The 20807-nt window shown below is 34.3% G+C and overlaps 1 protein-coding gene across 16 annotated transcripts; it reads left to right on the top strand.

Annotated features, from left to right (window-relative positions):
- Positions 9328 to 16823, top strand: LOC107626353. Of its 16 annotated transcripts, XM_021116675.1 has the most exons (22): positions 9328 to 9670; positions 9786 to 9860; positions 10554 to 10605; positions 10694 to 10770; positions 10861 to 11002; positions 11124 to 11236; positions 11574 to 11631; positions 11985 to 12093; positions 12175 to 12295; positions 12383 to 12572; positions 13096 to 13430; positions 13553 to 13641; positions 13734 to 13789; positions 13880 to 13918; positions 14187 to 14249; positions 14407 to 14547; positions 14729 to 14834; positions 15146 to 15220; positions 15309 to 15358; positions 15682 to 15829; positions 15909 to 16075; positions 16129 to 16823. In XM_021116675.1, exons 2-22 carry the CDS (start codon positions 9853 to 9855, stop codon positions 16432 to 16434), a joined length of 2445 nt encoding a protein of 814 aa, XP_020972334.1. In that variant the 5' UTR covers positions 9328 to 9670; positions 9786 to 9852; the 3' UTR covers positions 16435 to 16823. The 16 variants fall into 16 exon arrangements, with proteins under 16 accessions (XP_020972334.1, XP_020972329.1, XP_020972331.1 ...); XM_021116670.1 differs by lacking the exon at positions 9786 to 9860; XM_021116672.1 differs by lacking the exon at positions 9786 to 9860 and having other exon boundaries at positions 9329 to 9670; positions 16156 to 16823.

The following is a 20807-nucleotide window of genomic DNA, read 5'->3' as shown; positions in this document are numbered from 1 at the left end:
TAAGGATCAAATTGAAAAAAGTATAAAAATTTAATTAAAAATTTAGTAAAATTATAGAAAATAATAGAGTAATTAAATAATAAAATTATTAGTATAATTAGGATCAATTAGATCGATTAGCATCCTCGTAAGCAAAAAGGATACATATGCATATTTATACTAGTAGGAGAGAGAGAACCTTCATGACTCGAGCAATGTGAGACTAACTCATAACACAATATAATAATATATGCTAAACTAGACTACTATAATTAATGACACAAATATAAAGATATATGCTCCTACATTATTCTCCCTAGTTGAAAAAAGCTTTTGTATTATTCTCCCTGAATTGAAAAAGGCTTATCTTATATTGGTGAAAGATTCTATTGGTAAGTACATTTGGTCTTAAAAGATGTGAAAAGACATAACTCAACTGGATTCTTTTGACTATCTACATGTTATAACGGAGTTAATATGATTTTCTTGCCATCTTTAACAAAGGAGTATATATTTTTAAAACCAACATGAATAGCTCGAAAATCATATTGTTAAGGATGTTCTAACAGTAAGTGACATGTATCCATTGGAATGACATCACACTACACTTTGTCTTTGTATTTGCTTTCTATAGAAAATTGAACACAATATCGCTTTGTTACTTTAACTTCATTTCCTTTTTTAACCAATGTAACTTGTAAGGATGAAGATGTAACTCGATTGGAAACTTCAGTTTGTCTATTATATAATTTAAAACAACATTTTCACAATTTCTGCTATCTATGATAATATTGCAAACCTTCTCTTCAATCGTGCATCTTGTGTGAAAGATGTTATAGCGTCGCCAACTCTCATCTTCTGTTACCTTTGCAGTATTCAAGTTTTGATGAACTACTAAAGCTTCTCCAAAATCAGCTGAAATTTTTTCAATAGCATAGTTAACCTCACCTTGGTCCTCTTGCTCCTGAAATAATATTAATTAATCTAATTTATCCTAATTATACTCTAACAAAAATAATAAATAGTAACCTTAAATAAAAGTAATAAACTAATAATTCATCCTCTTTGCTTTTTTTTTTTTGTCTTTTTCAATTGGACCTAAAAAGGGCCCAGTCCATCATATTGAGTATTCAAGGGTTTTTTTGGGTCTTGATATTGGGTATTCAAGTTTGACCCTACACAAAGATATTCAAACAATTAAACCAACCTTGGTTAATGAACACAAGGTTTTGGATTGAGGTCAGATGCAATTTATCAGGCTTCGGCCCATATAAATAAAAATATTTTAATGATACTATGCCTGATTTAATCATTTAACCTAAAATTTAAAAATAAAAATAGAAACTTGAAGTTACTTAAATGTATTACAGTAATAAATACTTAAAAAAAACCCAAAAAATAAAAAGAAAGAAAACTTAAGGGTACTAAGAGAAAAAATATACAAGTAAAATAATAACAATAAGTAGTAGAGTTGATAATTATATAATATTAAGTCACACGTGTTCAATTATTTTAAGAAAAAAGTTATTTAAAATTAATAAACTAATAATTAAACATTACGCATTTAGATGATGTGCTTAGATAATTTTTGTGGAAGGGAAAGGTGGAGGAGCGTTATTTAAATTATGTCAAGTGGAGTAAAGTTGTCACTCCAAGAAAATATAGAGGTTTAGGAATTAGAGATACCCAATGTGTAAATTTTGCTTTATTAAGAAAGCTTGTTTGATAATTACTGCATAATAAAGATAAATTTTGGGTAAGAATTATGCTGGCAAAATATTTATCAGAGAGGTCTTGCTTTTCACCCACTTTTTCTAATAATGTTTCAAACACTTGGCGAGCGATTTATAAGACAATAGAAAAGTTTCGTGATGATTTTGATTGGTGTACAGGTAGGATGTCTCAATCCTTTTGTGCACATCTCTGATTCTCATTTGAAGCTAGAAGATGTCTGGCACTATGGACATTGGCGGTGGGATATTCTTTGCACAATGATTTTGGAAGAAGTTAAACTTGATTTGATGCTCTTTGATCCTATCAAGCAGGCAGGAGATAAAACAGGTTGGTTTTGGACAAACTCAAAAACGGAGTTAATATGATTTTCTTGCCATCTTTAACAAAGGAGTATATATTTTTAAAACCAACATGAATAGCTCGAAAATCATATTGTTAAGGATGTTCTAACAGTAAGTGACATGTATCCATTGGAATGACATCACACTACACTTTGTCTTTGTATTTGCTTTCTATAGAAAATTGAACACAATATCGCTTTGTTACTTTAACTTCATTTCCTTTTTTAACCAATGTAACTTGTAAGGATGAAGATGTAACTCGATTGGAAACTTCAGTTTGTCTATTATATAATTTAAAACAACATTTTCACAATTTCTGCTATCTATGATAATATTGCAAACCTTCTCTTCAATCGTGCATCTTGTGTGAAAGATGTTATAGCGTCGCCAACTCTCATCTTCTGTTACCTTTGCAGTATTCAAGTTTTGATGAACTACTAAAGCTTCTCCAAAATCAGCTGAAATTTTTTCAATAGCATAGTTAACCTCACCTTGGTCCTCTTGCTCCTGAAATAATATTAATTAATCTAATTTATCCTAATTATACTCTAACAAAAATAATAAATAGTAACCTTAAATAAAAGTAATAAACTAATAATTCATCCTCTTTGCTTTTTTTTTTTTGTCTTTTTCAATTGGACCTAAAAAGGGCCCAGTCCATCATATTGAGTATTCAAGGGTTTTTTTGGGTCTTGATATTGGGTATTCAAGTTTGACCCTACACAAAGATATTCAAACAATTAAACCAACCTTGGTTAATGAACACAAGGTTTTGGATTGAGGTCAGATGCAATTTATCAGGCTTCGGCCCATATAAATAAAAATATTTTAATGATACTATGCCTGATTTAATCATTTAACCTAAAATTTAAAAATAAAAATAGAAACTTGAAGTTACTTAAATGTATTACAGTAATAAATACTTAAAAAAAACCCAAAAAATAAAAAGAAAGAAAACTTAAGGGTACTAAGAGAAAAAATATACAAGTAAAATAATAACAATAAGTAGTAGAGTTGATAATTATATAATATTAAGTCACACGTGTTCAATTATTTTAAGAAAAAAGTTATTTAAAATTAATAAACTAATAATTAAACATTACGCATTTAGATGATGTGCTTAGATAATTTTTGTGGAAGGGAAAGGTGGAGGAGCGTTATTTAAATTATGTCAAGTGGAGTAAAGTTGTCACTCCAAGAAAATATAGAGGTTTAGGAATTAGAGATACCCAATGTGTAAATTTTGCTTTATTAAGAAAGCTTGTTTGATAATTACTGCATAATAAAGATAAATTTTGGGTAAGAATTATGCTGGCAAAATATTTATCAGAGAGGTCTTGCTTTTCACCCACTTTTTCTAATAATGTTTCAAACACTTGGCGAGCGATTTATAAGACAATAGAAAAGTTTCGTGATGATTTTGATTGGTGTACAGGTAGGATGTCTCAATCCTTTTGTGCACATCTCTGATTCTCATTTGAAGCTAGAAGATGTCTGGCACTATGGACATTGGCGGTGGGATATTCTTTGCACAATGATTTTGGAAGAAGTTAAACTTGATTTGATGCTCTTTGATCCTATCAAGCAGGCAGGAGATAAAACAGGTTGGTTTTGGACAAACTCAAATACTCTCATCTATTCGACTAAAAGCGGGTATGAATGGCTATTGAAGAAGAAATTTGGCTAAAATGATAATGAAAATTAGCTCTGGCTTTGGCGCTTGAGGATACCGGAGAAGATAAAGTGTTTGCTCTGGTTTTGTCTCAACAACGGAGTTCCCACAGCTAGTTACCGGTTTTAAAGAGGTCTTGCTAGCTACTTCTAATTTTTGTCAGAGATGTTATCTTGCTCTAAAAGATATTAACCACGGCTTTATGTAACACCCTAACTACCAAAGTTCACACTTACGGCTGCGCGACTCTGATAGCTCGGACATTACGACGACTTTTATACTATTTAATACTAAAATATGAGCCTGTTTAAAACTTTAAACCGCAATTCCGATCCAAAAGATACTTTCATCTGATATCATACATCCATAAATACCATACAAATTACAAAAACTCATAAAGAGTACATACATATATACACTTATATACATAGATAATATTACAAGCATTATCCAATACAATTCCTATCCCTCTTACAGAACATATCAAGATAAAGGCGAGGGTACAAAATATACTAAAGCAATACAGAGTTCTCAACAACAACTAAATAAACTCTTCGTAACTTCTGCGCCCATATCCTGAAAGGAGAAAAATGTAGGGGGTGAGAACATCATCCTCGAAAGGGTTCTCAGTAGAGGGTTTTTGGGAATTACTGTAATAGGATACGTGAAGATAATAGCATCAGTGATTAATAACCGTCTTATGCCTCTTTTCAAAAACAACGGTTTACAATAAAAGTAAAGTCGGAAATCTTTTCTGAAAGAGGAACCGTTCAATTTTTAAAACATCAAAAGCCTTTCAAAAAGGTTTATCTAAATTGAACCAAAATAGCCTTTCATATTTTATTCCAAACCAAAAACACAAAGCCGAAATCAACCATCAGTTCATCTCATTCCAACCACGGCCCTAAGCCCAAACAATCCAACAACAACCAATCACCACAGTCCAACAGAGTCCCAATAGCAAACACAAATAGGAAGATGCAAGCACAAACAAACAGTTATTGCAAGTAGAACAGTTAGCAATTAATCACATAGGCAAACTAAGTATAATATGCACACCCAAACAATGTCACATAAATGCATATGATGCATGCCTATCCCTAGTGGCTGATGATATCATCTGTCGGTTATAGAGCCAACCCGACAAGTCCTGGTAGCTAGCCATTGGACTGTCCATCTGTCGTGTCTCCCCAACTCGAGTTATACTCAATATAAGCTTGATCATAATCATGATCCATATCCATCACCCTCACTGGTGAATATCTATCCATCACCATCACTGGTGAATATCTATCCATCACCATCACTGGTGAATATTTATCCATCACCATCACTGGTGAATATTTATGGGGGTGAGCTCGTCCGGAAATTTCACAATGTCCGGCCACCCTAGGGAAATTCAAATCTCCGATAGTGAAAGTGCAAATCACAATTATCAATATCTCAGCATATATGCTTTCATTCTCGGCCATGGATCAACATCCATCGCAGCCATCCGGCTCTCGGTTCAATCCAGAACCAGCCAATATTCATAATCATACACAGCCATTCCGGCTCACAACAAAACAACACTTCCACATTCAAAATCATCAAATTCATGAAATCGGCATTTAAGCCATAAATAATTTTCTGAATTCATTTCACTTTGAAATCAAGTTTCAACTCTTTTCAGCCTTGGCTTTAGAAATCTCGTTTCTCAAATCATCTCAGGCTCGTAAGCCAAATTTACTCAAAGTGAGTTCCCTTTTTAAAACAAAGCCACTCGCGGCATTCTCTTTCCAAAACTTCCAAAACCATGGAAAGTCAAAGACTCATTTTGAGAACATTCAAAATCACCCATCTAACAATGGGATTTTATAACAAAAGTTTCTCGGCAGAGTCCCAAGTCTTTAGGGAAGGTCAACCTATATCAATTCCTTAAAATTCATTGAAACTCTTAAAATCATGGATTATCGGTTCAAGTAAATAAAACTGAATTTATTATGAAACCGACCATACAAAATCACAAGTTCCAACCCGGTCCAAAAATCAACTCATTTGAAACGGAACCGGTTCGTTTGAATCAAATCACCTTCAGGTTTCTTTTTGGAATCCATTTTTCTAACTCTTCCAAAATGCCTCAAACTTAATTACTCAATCAAAAGTCTAGATTCCTTTGAAATCAGTAAAAGACCCTTTTTATATTGAAATCAATATTAGAGCATCATTGTTTCCTTCAGTGATTCAAACGGTAAAAATAGTTCATTTCTAAATAAGTCAAACTCAAGGCATAAAGTTCACTAAATAAATTAAGCTTGAAAATACAAATATTCTCTTAATAAATCAAATAATACAACTTCTCAAATCCAATCCTTTTTAAATAACGTTTTAAACAAGATTAGGATTTTGTAGGAATTCCGGCAGCACCTCCCTTAAAACTTGGACTTTTGCTACCCGGTTCGGGTCCCAACTAAACCGTTTCTCATTCCTTTCCAACAGCTCAAAACCAGAAATCAATTCAAAGCAAGCTAAATCCAACAGTCGCCTCAGTGGCATATCTCAAGAAAACCATTTCAAAGTCAACTCAATACCAACCGATTTAACTCATTTCCAAAGCTCTAAAGAAACGGTTCAACAATAAATCATTTATCAAAACAAAATCAATTAAAGCAACCCAGGCTGAATTTCAAGAGTATTCTATCTTTCACATCATCAAAATAATCAACTCAATTCAAATCAATCCTCAACAGATTAAACTCAGATTTCAAATATTTAGAGGATCAGCTTCACAACATTACATATCACAAAGCCACACAACAACTCAGCCAAACCAACATCCATAAACATTCGAGTCAATCAAATAATACATAAGGCTGATACAATCACCAAATACACATTTTATCACATCAGTATCCATATGTAATAATTCCAATACATAAGACATAGTTTTTAGAAAGCGCCCCTACCTCAAAACGCAAATCCATAACCCAAACGCGTCACAGTAACCTCCTCTCTTAAACCGAAATCACCAACAACCGCAACCTTGGCTCCAAGCCATTCCCGCGGAAACCACAGCAACGCTAATCACGACATATAACAATAGAAACTCAATCTTATAGCAAATGATGCCGCAAAACCTTAGTGTATGAAGCCAGAATAGTAACTAGAGAGCTTTCAAATTGAAAACGCTTACCGAATGAAGAAGAAACAGCTAAACCGGAACAGCGGCGGTCTCTGAACCGGTTCAACGGCAGCAGCCCGGCAGCCACCTCAAGCAGTAGCAGTGACCGGACTCCGGCAATGGCGCCTGGAACCCACATACAGAGACGTTAAAGCTTCCAGAATCTTAAACGAATGAAGACCGAATTCAAAAACCCTTACCGGCAGAGTTTTCTGGCGACGGCAGCGGGGTTTTCCGGCGGCCAGGCACGGCGGCGCGACTCAACACAACCAGGCAGAGCGGCGGCAGCCTCCAGCAACTCCGGTGAGCTTCCTCAGCGACGGTGATGGCCGGAGCTTCGGCGGTGCTAACCGAGGCTTACCGGCGGCAGGAACGGCGGCGATAGCTCAGTGCAGCACGGCGGCGCCTGTCCTTTCCCCCACCGCGAGCTTTCTGTCTCTCTCGCGCCCTCTGTTCCGATGACGGCGGCCATGGCTTCACCGATGAGACCAGGCGCGGCAGTTTCAGGCCCTCAGACCCCTTCTCGCTCGCGTACCCCCTCTCTCCGTGTCTCAGCTTCGATGGCGACCCCCGGTGGACCAACGACGACGACGATAGCGCGGGCAGCCGCGACGGCGCGACGAGGCTGGCTCCATGGTGCTGCAGCTCGGGAATGGTGACTCGCGAGGGTGACATCGGCAGGCCTCTTGCGGTGGCTGTGACCCTCCTCCCCTCGGCGGCATCAAACGGCGGCAGCAAACCCCAGTGCCACCGGCGCAGATCCTTGTCTCATCCTCAGATCTCGCTCCTCCCGCCTCTGCGTGACGCGACGGCGCGGCGGTAGTGACACCCGCCGGCGCCGTCCTCCTCCTCTCCTCTCCTTCCCGTTCCTCTTCTCCCACTTTCTGCTCCTCTTTTCTTTCCTTCATGGAAACAAAAAGGAAGCTGTGTGTCGTGAATGAAAGAAGGAAGGAAAATAGGTCAAGTGTGGCGGCTGGGTTTTGGGAGCTGAGTGGGGTTGAGAGAGAACTAGGTCGGGTAATGGGTTACCGGGTTAGGGTTTTCCTTATTTGAAAATTAGGGTTAAGGGCATTATAGTAATTTCACATAAAATTAAGAATAATATGGTAATTGAAATCCAATATAAATCCAACACTTATTGTATATGGAAAAATACTATTTGCTCATCTACTTTTACAAATTATTTTCAACAAAATGCCCAAATCTAAAGATTAGAAATAATATAATTAATTTCTCTATTTTCCAAAATAGCAGTACTAATATTCAAAATATTAGTTACTTAGTCCAAAACATATAAAATACTTATTATTTCACAACTGCTAAATTTATAATTTAAATATAGAAAATAATCCGACAATTATAAAATTGGATAATAATCATAACTTATTTCAAATTCAATATATCAAAACTTGCTTTAATTTTCTTTAATAGAGGAATTTCTGAAATTAAAGCTGCAGAAACACTTAATTTGAAATTAGCTAATGATAGCCCTTTTTCAAAGGTTTTGAGTCTTACACTTTAGAACTTGCCAAAAAACTCGTCAGATTTGGATTAGCTTAAATTTGGGAATAACCGCTGAGGACTCTAGTTTGGATTTTGTGTCTTGGATTCGTTCTAACCTCAACAAAAATTAGTTTCTCTTTGCAGCGGCCTTTTGGTGAATTTGGAGGGATAGGAACAATGACAGATGATCCATGGAGTAAGGAGAAAATTGTCCACTTAATTCAACATGCTGCTCGAGATTTTTCTAAGGTTGTTACCAACCAAAAACATATTATTCCTTCATCTTTGCAATATAACTGGGAACCACCTCCAATGAATGTCTGTAAAGTAAACTGTGATGCAGACGTTTTTGAAAATGAGCAATTAGCTGGTTTTGGATGTATTATTAGAGACAGCATGTGAATTTGGATGAAAGGTTGTTCTACTAGTATACCTCTTTTTAGTATTCTCTGTTGTGAGTTTCATGCTATTTGGAGAGGGCTTGTTATGGTTTGGGATTGCGAGTGCAAAGAGGTCATATGTGAAAGTGAAACTGATAATCTTGATGCGTTTCTTCTTGTTTCACGAGGCACAACCAGCATGATTACGAATGATTCTGATCTGCTTGACAAAATCAGAGAGATGTTTCAGCGCAATTAGACAGCTACTTTAATGCTAATCCAGCGCACAGCAAACAGAGCGGCTGATTTAATGGCTAAGACTGCTACTTTAAACAAGCAGATGTACCTAGAGTGGTTATTGCCCCCTAATAATTTAGACATTATTCTTAAAGAGAAGTATTACTCTTTCTCTTAGATCCTTTTTATTACCCTAAACCAAAAAATTTAGATGCTGAACCCGTAGAACGAATGAAGGAGCAAAAGGAATCTTTGTATTATAATATATTAATATAAATCCTTTTTCTTCAGAAGACGCAGCTCAGCAGAGTTAGTTATTTAGAAACTTAGTTAGTTACAGCAATCAGGGTTTTAAAATCGAGAGGTTGAAAGGTAGTTGAGTTAGTTGCTTCATCAAACTCCATATTTTAATACCAAACGGCCAAACCACTCTGCATTGCACCATTTTTTTTTTCTTTTTTCTTTTTTACTTTCACTTTCATTTTTTCCCTCTCTGCAATGCAAAGAAACGTCAACACTATTTCTTACACTCTTTGCTCTTTCTTCGTCGTCACATTTTCGAAAACTGCATCGGTCTCAACGATCTCTTCGATCTCCTCGCTTTCTTCGCCATGATGCGTTCTTTCTGGCGATCTGTTGATCGCTTCTCCGTTCTACACTTCAGGTAAACTACTTCGAAATTTGCGATTTCTCGTTGTTTTTTATTTTTTTTACTGCTTCTGACTTCGGTATGGTTCGATTTTGAGATTTTGACGAATTTTTCACGTGGTTAATTATAGTTGTTCGTGAATTCTGGTGTGGAAGTTGCATTTTGCTTCTTTTGGAGCTCGAACTTGTTGATTATAAATGATATTGTTATGGATTTGGCTTTGTTTGGCTTCATTCTGAGATTTTGATGATCCTTTTAGTTAGCGCACTATTTGTTTGTGAGTTTTGATGTGGAACTTGAGTTTATGCGGCGTGTTTATGAGGATTTTTATTTTATTTTATTTTTAATCTCCGGAGCTCGAACTTATTTCTTATAAATGATATTGTTATGGATTTGCTAAGGCTCGTTTTGATATTTTGCTGATCCTTTAGTAGTGCAGTTGTGACTTGGTTGTTCACTTGTGCGTTTTAGAGTGAAAATTGAGTTTCTGTTGTGCATTACAGGGCTTTAGTTATTTCCACTTTCCAGAGCTTGAACTTGTTTCTTATATATTACATTGTCCTGGATTTGATTTGATAAGGTTTGATATGAGATTCTAATGGTCTTCTTAGGTAGTGACTTGATTATTCGTGAATTTGGTTGTGAAAATTGAGTTTCTGTGGTGCTTTATGGGACTCTTGTTACCGGAATTAGAACTTGTTTTTATTAATGCTATTATACAGGATTAAAGAGTCTGTTTTGAGATTTTTGATGATCTTTCTTTTTGGTAGTGACCTGATCTTTTCGTGAAGTTTTCTGTGGAAATTAAGTTTCTGTAGTGCCTTATGAGGCTTTTGTTGTTTACGGCACTTTAACTTGTTTATTATAAATATTGCTGTTGATGATTTTCCGGTTACAGATCCGTAATTGATGAACTGAAGCAGATCAAAGTTGTGAACATGCGTAACAGGGTAACACAAGTCAATTTTATTCGCATTGTGGTATTTTGTTTTCATTGAACAAAAAGCATCTTGTGATTATGCATGCTGTTTTATGCAGGAATTAGTGCTGGATTTATTGCAGTCTGTTGTGGAGATAATTACTTATGGTGATAAACATGATCCATCCATTCTTGAGTAAGATCTTGTTGGGAAAATCTCGTTGCTTCTGATCTTGTTAGTATTATCTTGAAAATTTTGAATTTTGTATTTGATTAAATGGTTCAGATGTTTCATGGATCGCCAAGTGGTTGCCGAATTCGTTCGAATGCTTGATATCAGTGAAAATTCAAGAATTGAGGCACCGTTACTTCAGTATCTCAGCATAATGATTCAAAACATGGATAATGAACATGCAATTTGTAAGACTGTTAGTATTTCTTGATGTTTCAGGCTAAGGTCATTAGACTTTAGAGTTTTACCTATTGTTCATACATTGTTAGGCATGAAATAGTTGTTTGAGTTGAAAACTTTAATTTTTTTAATTGAAGATCTTTAGACCCATCAATAGTGTGATGCACGAGATCTTATGCTATGCGGAAATGTTGTCAAATATGGCACACAGAATCCAGATGGTCTGTTGGTACTTTTATATTATCGACTGGTATGTCTTAGGCTTCATACTGGTACTTAATCGAATGTGTTGTGCTGACTTTGCATCTTGCAGACTATTGTTTCAGCAATGGTTATATTAATAGCATCATTTTGCATCCGTATGAACTTGATGGGGGAGACTTGGCTCCATACTATGTGTCTTTTCTAAGGTTGTGTTGCAAGTTTATGTTCTAAATTTTCTCTCCTCTTTCTTTTATTAGTGAATCACATAAGGGTGTAAATTTCTGATTCTGATATTTTTGTTTCACATGGTTTTATGTTTGTTGTTATCTTTTAATATTTATTCTAAAAGGAGAAACTAACTTTTGGTTCATTTCTTCATTCAGGGCAGTTAGTGGTAAAATAAACAGAGACACACTTTGCCTTCTTGTGAATGTACATGGGGTAGGTCAAAACTTGTAAATATGATGGTTTGTTGCTGTATATTGAGCTAAAATAATTGTCTTCTCACTTTTGAATAGGACAAGTGAATAATGAATTCATCCTTTGTTTTGTTGAATTTACTATGCTAGAGTAGTTTTGAATTACACACGTTTAGAAAGCTAATGTAATATCATTTTTGTTGAGAAAGATATCGGTTAAAAATATATGCAGTTCCTATCTTGTATTAGTTATTTGTTGAAATCAAAGCACGAGAAAGCAATCATTACCATAAATTCGTGGTGGAAGTGGAAAATTTGCTTGTTTTCTCTGGCAAAATTCAGCATGATCTTCTTTGATGCATTATTCAACTGCAGGATGCTGTAGTTTCCTTTCCCTTGTACACTGAGGCTCTAAGGTTTGCTCATCATGAGGAAAAGATGATTCAGACAGCAGTACGTACAATAGTTCTCAACATCTACAATGGTATACTGCTCTCGATCTGCTTCTAAGTCATAAGCATGCCTTAGTGCCATGTTTACAGTATTTTGGGTCTTGGTTTGACAGTTAGTGATGAGATGGTCTATAAATTTATAATGACGCCACCAGTTTCAGACTACTTCTCTGTCATGGTTGGCAGATTACGAGAAATGTGTATTCTCTTAGATGCTTTTCTCCATGAAAAAGGGTATAATCATTTGTTAGATATTTTTCATTAATTTATATATGCTTGAGTGATTCCGATTTCTAATGATACTGCCCTTTATTCAAACAGGGATATGGACACTCAAAAAAGAAGAAATGGATTGATTCTTGAATCTGATAAAATTATTGATGAACTATACTACTTGAAAGACATTCTTAGTGTTGATGAGCCTCGATTGAATCAATTGGTTACTGAGAATCTCCTGAATGGGCTTGTGTTTCCTGTACTATTCTCATTACCAGCTTCAATGAATAATAATGTGAGATCTGAGAACTTCCTGCTAATTAGTTTACTCTAATTACTGTTTCCCTCTGTTGTGGTATATCATTGCTATATCAACTCTAGTGTTAAAAGTCTGTTAATACTTGATATGAATTGACGATAATTGATAAAACAATTCTCTAACTTATGATTGTTTGAATATATATCATGATATACTGGGAATTTCCCACTTGGTAATGGTATGCAGTCTTGATTTTCTTAGAATCTGCTTGCATAGAGAGGATAAAAATAATGTCTTCAGATTAAGAACAGAATCCCTTCATACTCTTAAGGAGCTACTACTTTCAATATTGCAGTACTAAAATATAGTCACTCACTTTTTGGCTTAGTTGTCTGGCTCTTTTAGTGTGTTCAAAGGTGAAGTGGACAAAGGACTTTGTAATAAAAGGGAAGGAAATCTGCCTGCTTCAGCTGATCTTGCTAGTTGCTATACTTTAATTTATATCCATGATTTATTTCCACATGATGCGCTGACTCGAACAATATGTTCTTTTACCCAGGGCTCAGATTTATCTGCTATCACTTCACTATATATCTTATCACGTCTTCTTCAAGTCGTTGGGGGAAGAAGCATGATTAACAACGTGGCTGGTGTTATCCTGTATCATTTTTTGAACTTAAATGCGAGAACTCTGAGCGAAGGGAACGCTTCTGATAGCTCTAATGAAGTTAAACCATTTTCTAAGTGCCTGAATGAAGTGGAAAAGATTATTTCTTATGCTCCTGAGTCAAAAGGAGATGGAAACATCAATGGGAACTATCTGGATTATCTTTTGGAAGATTTCAGGACCAGAGTCAATATTAGTTGCTCGAATGGTGATATATGTCCCAAAAGGTTGTTTCTTTTTTCTTTTTTCAAAGTTGAAGGTGGAAGCATCCCCTGAGGCAGTTTGTTTATGCAACATCTAGTGCATCTTCTTGATAACTATAACTATAATGAAGTAACAACTGTTGCAGGCAAGGAATACTTGCATTTGTGTTTTCTGAGGATCACTGCCTACTGTTAGCTTCTACATTTCTATTACTTATTCTGGCTGAAAGTAAAGGTAGTCTTATTTTATTTATGTATATACCTTAGAAGTTGTCTTTCACTAAGCGATTATGTTATTTGATGTTGCTTTTCATGCAAGTTTTGCAGATCTTGATAGTCTACTAGCTCCAATGATTCGGCTGTATCAGACTCAGGATGCGATGGTTAGTATAATTACATTGATTTGAATTTGATCAGGAGCACCCACAATCAAAATGGCGAATACTTATACTGTTTTGCATCTATTACAATAGTATATCCAGGATTCTCTATATTTGAAAGCTGAAGCCAAGGTTTTTCCTTTTCCCCACTAAGGGTTTTTAGTTGGCCGTTACATATATTGGTATATGTTGATGGACTTGGGTTAACATTTTTTATTGCTTTTAAAGGTAGCAAAATATTTCTTGGTAAATATATCTCTAGTTCAGGAACATGTAAGTACTTAAATCATTAATTAAGAAAATATAGTTAGTCGTTAGCACCAATTTGAATATGTCTTATATAATTGATCAACTATCAACTATATGATATATTTTTCATTCTTACCTCTATTCAATGCAGACAAATGACACATCGACTTCAAAGTCCTTGGATGGAAGTATCTTCGGTGGATTTATGCCTGAGGTATATGTTTCCTTATTATGGTCAACAATTTAATCTGGTTATCCTTTGAGTTTTACTGTCATCGTCATCACCTTGAGTGTGCTTTTAGATTTGTCAAAGATGGTTCATAGCATTTAAAATGATAACAAACTTATCATGCCCTTTTTAAATTTGACAGATTTTAAATGCCTTGCTTAAGGTTTTAGCCTTCCAGGAATCCCACTCCACAGAGATGCTGTGGCATGCAGGGTGGTGCTTGCAAAAGCTTCTTAACTTTTGTAGAGAAGGACTTGATGATGATAATCTCCTCCTATTCAATGTAAGATTTCTAAACTGTTACTTCTGTTCACAGTATTGGTAGTAGATAACTAGATATATTTTTCCTATCAAAAGTATGTCCAAGTGAAATTCATGTTTTGCATCAAAGATGCATTCGCTTTGGAATTGCTGTATACATTTAAACTTTCTAAAGTTTTATAGTTTCTAGTTTCCATGAGCAGACTGCATATGATCACTCACATGTACATTTTCTGAAAGAACTTGATGGAGTTTGGTTTGATCATATTCCGGATATTGTAAGAAATGAATGGTCAAGCTGTACAAAAGGTATTTGTTACTCTTCTTACTGAGGTTGATCCTGATCCATCTTTGTTGGGTAATTTGTCTTTTGGATTAGTTCAATAATTCTAGTATATGTTTAACAAAACTGAAAAAGAGTGTATGCATATTTCCTAATTAAAAAAGGACAAAAGAAAGGTAAAAATTCACATTGAACCAATGAAATTTTCATTTTTAGTAGAGTGCAATAGCATCACTTAATCTAGGTAACTAACCCTATTTATCCGGACTAGGCTTTTGTTGTTGTTTAATAACTAAAAATAAATCTAATGCACATCCTTCATACATATTGTATGCAGTTTTGGAGCAATCTTCCCAATATAAAGATCCAATATTTATGTTGGAACTTGTTCTTCCCCAACAATCCACCAATGGTATATTACTTCTTTATGTTCCCCTCGTTATATTGAATTGTCCTGAGCACTGATTTCATAATGTGTAAATGAATTGTTTTTTTCACAGGTCAAACATCTTCCTGTTTTGCATGGCAAAAGACAGTTGATGCAGTGAAGGTGTTCTAATTTATTCTTTTAAATTGTCTTTTATGGATGATTTCTCTTAAATTACCTAATGCTCAGAGATGGGTGTCTCTTTCCAATATGTTTTATTTTCCAAACCTTGCTCTTGAGTTTTGTCTTGTTTTTTTGAGAGTATCCTTTACTGCAAATGTTTCTTTTCTTGTTTTCATGGCAGTTTATGAGCTTTCCTGTTTTATTAAATCTCTTTTGATTAGTATTTTGGTTGATACTGTTAAATATGTAAATTTGTAATGCTTTTTATTGGTTGTTCTTTGAAAACTCTTGAATCATAATTCTGATACCAATTATTTTTCTAGGCTTTTATTCTCCACTTTCAGCTGAAGACATTTATTTTCAAACGTGAGTTGGCAGAGAATCCATTGATTGCCATTTCTAGCAATGATTCTGGAGTAATCTGTTCTTCAAATGTTTCTTCTGCTAGCTTTGGGTCTAATGTTTCTTTGGGTAGGCATCGTTCTGTTTCAACTTGTTTGTGCCTCTGGCGTCATGTCTCTTTTTCATTCTCTAATGCTGACTACTGCAGAATCTGGAATACCTTGTACAATTGCATTTTCAAATGCCGAAATTAGAGATGTATATGTAGTACCAATGGTACATAAGAATACCGGAAAATTGCTTCTCACAGAGAAACACCCATTTCGAAGCCGGCATGGGGTAGTGATAGCAATTGCTCCATTGGCGGGGTTATGTGTAAGTCAATATCTTGATCAAGTCATCATGTTTTGATTTATTTGTTTTTTCAGTCATTTGCCTCTTTATCTGTTTCACAGCCAACAATAGATAAGGATCACCCCTCATGGTTGCATCTTCGAGTAAGAGAGTTCAACCCCAAGTTGTATGCAACCAAAGCCAAAGGAGATCATTTTAGCATGCCTGATCATTTTGTGGATGGGAAATGGATCCTTGGTTTCCCAAATGCAAAAGCTTGTAAGGATGCTCATTTAGCCATTCTTCGCGAAATTACCAAGCAGAGATCAGCTGTGGAGGCCACTCTTGCTCCATTACTTAATTATGATCTTGGATTAGCTGAAGAAAACAGAGAAAAATAAAGTTGTGATGATGAGTGATTGTAGGTTAGTTTACATTCCTCCCTTGTCTTATTACTTCTTTTTATAAATTTTCTTTATATTTTGGCTTTAAATGTATTAGTCTATAACTACACATGTTATTAATGTACATAATTTTGTAGTGCTTAGTATGTCTTAGGTTCACAGACCAGTACATGTAAATCTGATTTCATATAGAGATGTCTTCGTTTTGAAAATGAAAACATGTTTGGTGTATATAAATTGAGTAAGTTAGTATAGAGTTTTAGAAATATGTCTCGGCAATCGAATTGAGAGTTATTGTTTAGGTATAAAACTCCTAAATCATTAGTCAAGAATGACATGATTAGAAAATGGCCTTTTGCCACTGTTTAATATAAGCTTTTCTAGAATATGTGAAGATGAAGTGAGTGGGGCCTCTCTTGGCAATTAGACCGGCGAAATCAATAATTACACAGGGGCTACTCTCTATGCAATTATGCATGATATTTCCCGTTCCCTAAAGTGTTTACTCTTTTAGAGATTTTTAAACTTTTCCTTGTGTTTGTGTGTGGTGAGGTACACAATTCATTTTGACAAAAATAATGAACTCGTATTGATGAAATTACCGATAATTGCCAATTGGCGTTTATTATGTCTTCCAAGCCAGATAAAATTAGGTTCTGAATTTATACCTTATAGCATACTAAACCACTAATATTCCACAAGAAAAATACTAAATGAAAATAAAATCAAATGTGTGTGTATATATATATATATATAATTTGAGAAATGTTAACCCTAACCGTTACTCACACTCTTCTCTTTCACACTTCACTGAAATCACTCCCAAACCCTCTCCTCTCATGGTCTTACCATTCACCATCACCTACTGCCGACCACCACCTCCTATCCCCTCAGTCCCTCACCGCCAACGCTAAGATCCTCTCCTCTCTTCTCACTCTCGATGTCACCGCTCACCACAGCAGTGAATCGTCGCGCCCTTGAGTCCTCATCATCTTCCAATGTTCGCCATCTTCGCCGTCTTCGCCGGTCTTCGCATCAGAGCATCTTCTCCAGTCTTCGTATCTTTTCCGGTCTTCGCATCGGAGCTTTTGTGCCTCTTCTCCGTCTTCGACGACCTTCACTGTCGGCTGCTCTTCTTTTTAGTAAGTCAACTTCTGTGAACTCTGAAATTTTTACTTACTTTGATTTTGAAGCATTTATTAATTAATCTGTGAACTCTTCTCCCATCTATGATTTATGTGATTCTTTGTGGATTTTCTGATTTTGTGATTTATAATTTTTATATGTTTATGTTATAATTTTTTATGATTCTAATTCTGATTTATGTAATTTATGTGTTTGTGTTATGATTTTTTTAAGTTAGGTTAATTATAATTTATATTTCTGATTCTGATTTCTATTATTTATGTGATTCTTTGTGGATTTTCCAATTCTATGATTTATGATTTTTATGTGTTTGTATTATAATTTCTGATTCTGATTCTGATTTATGTAATTTATGTATTTTGTTATAATTTCTATGAGTTAGGTTAATTATAATTTATATTTTTTATTTTGATTTTTATGGTTTATGTGATTCTTTGTGGATTTTTTTATTCTGTGATTTATGATTTTTATGTGTTTATGTTATAATTTCTGATTCTGATTCTGATTTATGTAATTTATGTGTTTGTGTTATAATTTTTGTAAGTTAAGTTAATTATAATTATAACTTATATTTGTTAATTTATATTTTATGTGATTTCTATAATTTAGGTGTTTTTTATGATGTCTGTAATTTAAGTTTTGTCATTTTTTTTATTTATATTTTTTTGTGATTTCTGTGATTTGATGTATATAATTTTTTTGTGGATTGTTCTGTGTATGTGATTTTAGTTTTATTGTTCTATAATTTTATAGGATGTCTTCTTTTGATGCATTGAATAATACTCTTAAAAAAAAATATTCCATTGAAAGAACCTATAGCCACTAATGTTCAAACTACTCAAGAGTCTCCTCAATTTCAACTATAAAAATCCCCAACCGATACGACAACTACCAATAAAGGAATAAAAAATTTTACAAGTGGTGTTCAAAAGAGGAAGTTAACCTCCAAAATGTGGAATCACTTCATCAAGATTGTAGAAATCAAGAAAAAATTAAAGGCTGAATGCAATTATTGCAAAGCAAAACTACTTGGTGACCCAAAACAAAAAACTTCGCACTTGCGTGATCACTTCAAGACGTACAAGATTCACACCACTAGAGATATAAGGCAATGTATGATGAAGATAACTCTAACAACTAATGAAAAAACAACTGTTGTTGGTGCATATACATTTGACAAAAAAAATGCAAGAAAAGAGTTATCTGTTATGGTTTGTCATAATGAGTATCCGCTATCTATTGCGGACCACATTGGCTTTAGATGATTTTGCAATGCTTTGCAACCTCTCTTTAAGGTGAGTACTCGCAACACATTGAAAAATGGCATATTAGCGCTCTACAATGATGAGAGATCGAAGACAATGAATATTCTTGAAAGAAATAAAAGTCGAATTGCAATTACGATTAATATGTGGACAACAAGCAACCAAAACAAAAGTTATATGACTATCACGGCCTATTATATTGATGATTCTTAGAAATCGCAAAGCCGTCTTGTAAAGTAATAATATTAAATATTTAATTTTGTTATCTTAATTTGTGAAATGTTTATAACTGGAATACTTCTAATATTTTTTTATACTAAATTGTCATTGTAGGTTTATATATGTGCATGCTTCCCACAAGGCTGAGATACTTTCAGAAGTTCTCGTAGATTGTTTAATAGATTGGAATTTTGATAGGAATGTATCCATTTTAACTGTTGATAATTACAGTACTATTGACATTATGATTAAGAATATTTTAACTAAAATATCACATAAAAATTTTATTTTGAGTGGTAGATTGTTTTACATTCGATGTTGTGCATATATATTAAATTTGATTGTCAAAGATGTGTTACAACTTATTTCATATGCTATAAAAAGGGTGAGGGATAATGTTTATTATTGGACTGCAATACCTAAGAATGAGAAAAAAATTTAAGAAAACATGTACGCAACTTAAAATACCCTATAAAAAAATATTTGTCTTGATTGCAAAACTAAGTGGAATTCAACCTTTTTTATGCTTGAAATTACAATTATGTATAGAGATGTGGTTAAAATATTTTCATTACGTAAGATTCAATATAAATCTTTATCTAGTGATAAGAATTGGGATATGGCAGATAAAATTTTCAAAGATTGATGATGTTTTTTTATGTGAATGAATTATTCTTTGGAACAACTTATCCTACATTAAATCTTTGTTTTTCTAAAGTTTGTGTGATTACACGGGCTTTGATGGAGGGGCAAAATCGTGAAAATGAGGTAATTGAAATGATGGCTACTAGCATAATAGCTAAGTTTAAAAAGTAGAGTGTGATTAATACCATTATGGCTATTGAAATTCTTTTAGATCCTAGGTACAATGTGTATTTATTAAATTTCTTTTTCCGTAAAATATATGGTCAGACAGAAGTATGTGTTATAATTGGTCAAGTAAAAAGGGTAGCGCAAAATTTAGTTTTAGAATATGCAACAAAGGGAAAAGAGAGAGACCAAGCAGCTCAATTAGATATGCCGCCACCACCGTCAATTTCTTCAAGTTCAAAGGGGAGGAAGTTTAGTCATGAAGATTGGCAAGCTGATTTTGCTGCGCATGTAAGTGAGGAATCCGCATTTATTGATACAAAAAGTGAGTTAAATTATTATCTTGAAGAGAGACCGGTACCACAAACTGAACATGATTTTGATATCTTAAATTGGTGGAAGTCAAATGGAGCGAAGTTTCCTACTTTGCAAGCTATTGCTAGGGATTTTTTCGCGATTCCTATCTCTATTGTTGCCTCTGAATCTTCATTTAATATGGGTGGTCGATTTGTTATGCCATATCGTAGTAGGTTGCGCCCGGACACATTAGAGGCTCTAATGTGTAATCAAGATTGGCTTTGGAATGAACTTGGCACCACAACTAACATAGAATTTGAGTGCTACACAATTCATAACATTGAAGGAGATGTTGACGTAAGTAAACAATTAAATTACATATAACACACTATGTTTTTATATTATTGACTTATTAAGTTATTATATGATTTTAACTTTAAATTGTTTTCTTGTTGCTGTAGGATTCAAGTAAGTCGGAATCTACCATCACTACCATTACAGGATGAAAGAAAGATTGAGACGGTGGAATTATGTTTTTGTGATGTCATGTACTTTATTTAGTTGTTTATGAATATGGTAGTTTGTTTATGTAATATTTGGTTGTTTATGGATATGTTTGGATGTTTATGTTTG

The sequence above is a fragment of the Arachis ipaensis genome, chromosome B02 (assembly GCF_000816755.2).
Source record: "Arachis ipaensis cultivar K30076 chromosome B02, Araip1.1, whole genome shotgun sequence".
In the NCBI taxonomy this organism is placed as follows: domain Eukaryota; kingdom Viridiplantae; phylum Streptophyta; class Magnoliopsida; order Fabales; family Fabaceae; genus Arachis; species Arachis ipaensis.
Note: the sequence above shows the minus strand (reverse complement) of the source record. Positions and strands in the feature narration are given on the sequence as shown.

Excerpts from the sequence above, each read along its gene's own strand:
- LOC107626353 (XM_021116670.1), top strand. The coding sequence starts at position 9,618 with ATGATGCGTTCTTTCTGGCGATCTGTTGATCGCTTCTCCGTTCTACAC. Across the intron at positions 12,573-13,095 it reads CAGCTTCAATGAATAATAAT|GGCTCAGATTTATCTGCTAT; the intron begins GTGAGATCTGAG and ends TCTTTTACCCAG. Across the intron at positions 13,431-13,552 it reads GGTGATATATGTCCCAAAAG|GCAAGGAATACTTGCATTTG; the intron begins GTTGTTTCTTTT and ends CAACTGTTGCAG.